This window comes from Durio zibethinus, chromosome 1 (genome assembly GCF_047325235.1).
Source record: "Durio zibethinus cultivar Kanyao isolate XHJ-2024 chromosome 1, ASM4732523v1, whole genome shotgun sequence".
In the NCBI taxonomy this organism is placed as follows: Eukaryota; Viridiplantae; Streptophyta; class Magnoliopsida; order Malvales; family Malvaceae; genus Durio; species Durio zibethinus.
In genome coordinates, this window is record NC_143162.1 from 37,090,243 (window position 1) to 37,096,242 (window position 6,000).

At 33.1% G+C, this 6,000-nt stretch overlaps 1 protein-coding gene across 1 annotated transcript; it reads left to right on the forward strand.

Moving 5' to 3' along the window:
- The first annotated feature begins 468 nt into the window (after positions 1 to 468).
- LOC111311400 (BEL1-like homeodomain protein 11) lies at positions 469 to 3,963 on the forward strand. The gene is made up of 4 exons (XM_022910775.2): positions 469 to 2,933; positions 3,031 to 3,410; positions 3,491 to 3,551; positions 3,627 to 3,963. Exons 1-4 carry the CDS (start codon positions 2,160 to 2,162, stop codon positions 3,783 to 3,785), a joined length of 1,374 nt encoding a protein of 457 aa, XP_022766510.1. The 5' UTR covers positions 469 to 2,159; the 3' UTR covers positions 3,786 to 3,963.
- Positions 3,964 to 6,000: the final 2,037 nt, after the last annotated feature.

Consider the following 6,000-nt stretch of genomic DNA (forward strand, 5'->3'; position numbering starts at 1 on the left):
GAAGTCCATCCAATTTAAGTTTGTATTTTCACACCAATTGTATTTGTTAGAAGACTTTGAGCTAAATGCACAATTTTCGAGTTTCAATGGAGGAAGATAGACAAAAATCGAAGTACACATGACATAGCTGGGCAACCTAGCAAAGCTTTGCATAGGCCAATGGGACTCAGAAGGACAAAATGGCTTTACTCTCCACCTATTGGGTCAAAGCCAACATATAATGTTTAGATTAAATTACTGCATCTCTCTTCTTTACGATTGTCTGTTGCTCTGTTGCGTGGGCCATGTTCCTTTTTCTTCTTCATGATGTCTGTTACCAGTTACCTCCCAAGTTAAGAAGACTGCAGTAACTACTGGGTGATTTTAATCAACTAAGTGGGAAGGACCAGTTCATGGAGTTTAATCTTCAAGGTCAAGGCAATAAGACTTTGCAGCTGGCCTCTTTTTTTTATTTTTTACGTTTGTTATATGCCGAGATGTTTCAGATTATGCACGCTTTAACCTATGAAGTAGCGAGTGTGGGCCTTTCAGGTCCCAAAAAACTACAGAGTTACGGAGCCAGAGGGCGACAACTGAAGGAGGCCAAAGGAACAAGGTTGCAATCATTACTTAAAACATCCAAACACACCAGCCCAAAAGATCATACCATACCCAGAATCAATCTAATCAAGCTTACCAAACCAAATTCAGTTACCAGCCCTTTTGGTCTCTATATCTCTCTCTTTCTATGACAGCACAAGAACCCATTTTTTTATTTTCCTGCACGTCCTCGAAAGATTGTGATTTTCATTGTCCTTTCAACATCTCTATGCATGGCTTGCAACAGCTAACAGGAAAAAGTTAGATATTCCCATGTGGTTTACAGACTCACAAGCAAACAATCTTAAAACTGGGAGTGTGCAAAAGACAGCCCACTTTTTCTCCTCGTTTTGCAGAATTACAGCAACGCAGTCCACCGAAGAATTTAACATATTGAGAGCTCTTCTTGTGTGACAAGCGAGAGAGAGAGGGTTTACACTGTTTTTGAGCTGAAAGTACTTTTGAGTCTCCCGAAGAAATGTAACTGCAGGCAATAAAGCTGAAGGATTGATGCTTTTGCTTGTTGTTTTATGGTCAGGGAAGAAGTTGGGGACCATCTTTCCCTGCCATCTTATTCATTTCTTCTCAGCCATTTAGCTTTGCCTTTTTGAAGAACTTTCAGAGGTCTATGTATCTAGCTCTTCTAGCTTTTGGCAGCTTAGAATTAGACCTCTTCATTTTTTTCTAAGATAAAAATCGTTCTTTTGCTCTAAGCAATATTAGTATTTGTTACTACTATCAACAAAGGGATGTTTGCAGTTTTCCACCTACAGATGGATGCTTTGTTGATTGCTTTCCCATTCATTTTTTATGCTTATTAAAGACAAGTGAGTTCCACTATCTTTATAGCTTTATTGATAGTTCCTCAATGTCAATTTCACCCAATCAGGTCTTCAGTTAGTTACAAATGGCTCATTAGTTTACTATTTCTTTGTCTTGTTTTCAGTAATACCAATTCCTGTACTTCAATCCGACAATCCCCTTCTTATTTCTCCCTTCTCCATCCATGGTTTTCACACATTGAAACTCCTTGTTGCATTTCCCACCCATCTCCCGGTTCCCATCAGCTTAATTTTGAAGGGTTTTGCTTTTCAAGGAAAGGAACTGCCCTGATGGTAATCTTGCTTATGGCTACTGATTCTGTGATCTCTTTGTGTCTCTGGCTCTAGATCTTAGTTGCCTTGGGTGCAAAAGTCAGTACAGATTTTCCATTTCTGTTGTGTCATCCATTACTTCAGGTGGCCCTGTGTTTAATGCTCAGCAACTTTAAATTCTTTTACTTTGTCATCTGTTGATGAATATATTCACCTTGTTTTAACTAGGTCTTACCATTACTCGCTTTTAATGCTTGTCAACGGTAATTTGTCTTTGCTTTTACTTACTGTATGATTTATGAATGGCTCAATAATGTTAGTGGACTCGGTGACTCACTGTTCTTGATACGGTACCTCCAGATTCTATATCTCTTTCAGTCCTTAACCAATGCTCATAGTTTCTTTTTCCACACATTTGAAATCCACTTACCCTCGTGTTTTAGCAACTTTTAAAATCTTCAGCTTCCATTTGTCATTTTTGTCACCATGGTTTCACGAGATTCACCTCCAAATCCAACTTCTAGTATGCTACACCAATTCATTGTCTCAGACTCTATTAATAGCCAAAACCAATTTGGGAGCCAACATTTTGATGCTTATGGCTCTGCTTTGAGAGGCAACCATAACACATTTCCTCAGTCTCTTGGTTTGTTGCCTAGCATTCATTCTCTAGGGGAAAGAATGTCTAGATCAATGGACCTTCTTCCAGCTCCCATTGTCACGGAGGAATCAGAGATTAGCCAGACTAGACACTTGATGGACCTTCTTGGAGCAGCTAACAAGACGAACCACCAAACTCAAAGGCTCTCCCTCTCTCTCGGTTCTCACATGCTTGGTCCTTCGTTAAATTCTAATATTGCAAGTTCCAGTTACTTGCTTTCCGGGGCAGAAGATAGAGAAGTTTATAATCCAGGAGTGGAACACATAAGTGATTACTCTTTCACTGGTAACACATTTGCTTCAGCTTCTAACTCACTACACCGATCTTGTTCCACTACATATGGAGAAGAATCTTTTGCCACTGCTATTGGGAATTCAAGGTATCTAAGGCCAACTCAGTCACTTCTAGATGAAGTTGTCAATGTTGGCAGCAAAAAGATTGAGGAAAATTTTTTTGGGAAGTTATATCTAGGTGACAGAGGAGGGTGGTCAAGACTTTCCTCTGAACTAAGAGCAGAATTCTGCAGTAACGAGATATTATTGCCTGAAAAACAAGAGCTTCAAATTAGACTTGCAAAGCTAATTGGATTACTCGAGGAGGTTAGCAGACCCTGTGGGATATTTTGTCGTGTTAGTTAAATTTGAACTTGGTTGCTTATGAAAATCACTCATAACTTCATTATTGTTTCATTGTCAGGTTGAGCTCAGATACGAGAAATACTATCAGCAAATGGAAGAAGTGGTTTCATCATTTGAAGCGCTAGCTGGTATTGGAGCAGCAAAGTCTTATACTGCTTTGGCACTCCAAGCAATGTCCAGGCATTTTGGCAGTCTAAAAGATGCCATAATATCTCAAGTAAATGTCACCAGAAGAAAGTTTTCGCACGATTTACCGAGAATCAACAGGGGATTATCGCAACTTAGCCTGTTTGATAGAGATTCTAGACACAACCGACTGTCTCTTCAACAGCTTGGAATGATCCCAAGTCAGAGGCAAGCTTGGAGGCCTATTAGAGGATTGCCAGAAACCTCTGTAGCAATCCTTCGGTCTTGGCTTTTCGAGCACTTCCTTCATCCGTAAGTGCATTCAAGTTCAATCACTCGGAATCGATTCTATGTAACACAATTCTTACTATTTGTTGCACGATTGTTAACAGTTATCCAACTGACTCAGAGAAGCTGATGTTGGCATCACAGACAGGCCTGACCAAGAATCAAGTATAATCCCTTACATCTATTTGGATAATGATTTCTTTTATATGCCAAATTTGGGTCTTATTGTTGTTAATTCAGGTGTCAAACTGGTTTATAAATGCCCGAGTTCGATTATGGAAGCCTATGATAGAAGAAATGTACAAAGAGGAGTTCGCGGACTCTTCACAAGACTCTGATCCATCGTTAGCCAGCAGTTCCATGGGCAGGGAAGGAATCACAGATCAAGCTGAGGATTGAAGACAGATAGTAATCTATGCTCCCTTAACCCTCTAGTTTTTGTAACCAAAGTCATCAGACAATCAGATTGTGCAATGTGCAATGCTCCTTCAGGATTTGATTCCAAACTTATTAGGCTCAAAATTCCAACACATTTTTGAAGCTTAATAGTGGAATTTATTGTGGAATTTAGCTCTCATATTTTTCTCATGGCAACATATAATAAGATTTTGAATTCATTTTCCACAGTTAAAATATTATTGTTGTTATAGAAGAAAACAAAAAATTTACTGAAAGAAAATTTGATTGAAATGAACAGACAACTACCCTGTGGAAATTGGCAACCCATATAAAAAAAAAAATTTATTGACGTTGTGAAATTCAACTGATGGTGACTTTAATCTAGCTATTTGTTCATTGTCGATATCTCTTACCTGAAGATTTGTCAGGTTGTAGCAATTTTCCATTTTTCCCAATTAATGAAAGAAATACTATCCTGAAACACTTTATTTCCCTAGAAAGTATGTTTTTTCACTCAATTTCAATTTTACCTTCGATTTTAAAAAAACTATTTTCTGTCACAAGTTTTTGAATTTGTTTTAAATTCATTCATTCATTTCATTAATATACCATTAATATTTGAACGAAATTTGTTCTGTGTATACTTAATAAAGTGTAACGTAATAAATTCATTTCATGTTTGATCAAATTTTAATAAAATTTTAGTGGATTAATGGATTTAAAATAAAATTTAATTTTCTTTTAAAAAATTAATAAAAAATCACATATGAAAAATTAAAATTTTAAAACCACACATGAAATTAAAAAAAAAAACCCTTATATTACTAATTTAGTAATTGAAATTTACACTAAAGAAACGTTTAACTTGCGAAATCATAAATTCTTGAAAAAAGTGTGATTCTAAAAAAAGTACGATATTCGAGATTTTTTTTAATTTTTGGGCACCTTTGTTTAGATTTATTCGTTTGATTAGAAAAAATTCACATATATTAAATTTTAAATAATTACTATAACCTAATTGATATATATATATATATGATGGTTGTTAACTATTTAAAAAATATAATGGGATTATTTAAGGTATTTTTAATCTAAAAAGGTCATAAATAATTTCATTTAAAATGTATTGACGAATTTTTTAAGGCATTTGTAAACAAAAAATGCTTTAAATAATATTCTTCAATTTTTTTATTTGGCTTATTTAAAGTGTTTTTAGATAAAAACGTCTTAAACAATCCATTTTAAAATGTATTAGTGGATTTTTTAAATAATACACTTCAAAAAATTGAAAGAGATTATTTGAGGTATTTTTTGTTATTTAAAATATTTTTTTGTTCAAAAACGCTTTAAATAATATCTTTCAATTTTGAATGAGCTTATTTAAGGTGTTTTTAGATTAAAAAAAAATTATTTTCAATAACCTCTTTTATTACTTATAAGATTTAAGAGATAAAATATAAAAAAATTAAAGTTACTTAATTGGTTAAAACATATGCCTGTTAACCATAAGTTTGTATGTTCGATTTCTCCTTCTAGCCTTTTAAAGGTTTTTCAAAGATTATTTAAGGCAAAAAAGGTCTTCAATAAAAGGATTACAAAAATATCTTAAACTAAAACGAATGATTAAACTTACGACTTTATAGTTAATAATCATATTCTTTAATCGAGTAAGTTACTCCAATGTTTTTATATTTTATCTTTTAAATTTTATAAGTAATGAAATTGATTATTTAAGACACTTAGCTACTTCAGTGTTTTTATATTTTATCTCTTAAATCTTATAAGTAATAAAAATGATTATTTAAGATGTTTTGACAAAAAAATATCTTGAAAACTGTCTTGATGCATTCTAAAAATGATTATTTAAGATATTTTTGTTAAAAAATGAGTTAAATAAGATAACAAAAAAAATTGAAGAGTATTATTTAAGGTATTTTTAGACAAAAACACCTTAAAAAATTCGTTGATGCATTTTAAAAGAAATTATTTAAAGTATTTTTATCCAAAAAATACCTTAAATAAGTCATTTCAAAATTGAACAATATTATTTAAGGTATTTGTTTAAAATGCCTTAAATAAATGATTAAATAATCTCCTTCAAAAAATCAAAACATATTATTTAAAGTGTTTTTATTTTAAAAACGTCTTAAATAATATATTTCAAAAAATCAAAAGAGTAATTGTTATTTCACAATTTTTTTATTTAGGTCAAATT

What these genes read in the sequence shown, in the direction of transcription:
- LOC111311400 (XM_022910775.2), top strand. Translation starts at nt 2,160, where the DNA reads ATGGTTTCACGAGATTCACCTCCAAATCCAACTTCTAGTATGCTACAC. An exon ending in TAATTGGATTACTCGAGGAG is followed by an intron (nt 2,934 to 3,030) that starts GTTAGCAGACCC and finishes TTTCATTGTCAG; the next exon opens with GTTGAGCTCAGATACGAGAA. An exon ending in TTCGAGCACTTCCTTCATCC is followed by an intron (nt 3,411 to 3,490) that starts GTAAGTGCATTC and finishes GATTGTTAACAG; the next exon opens with TTATCCAACTGACTCAGAGA.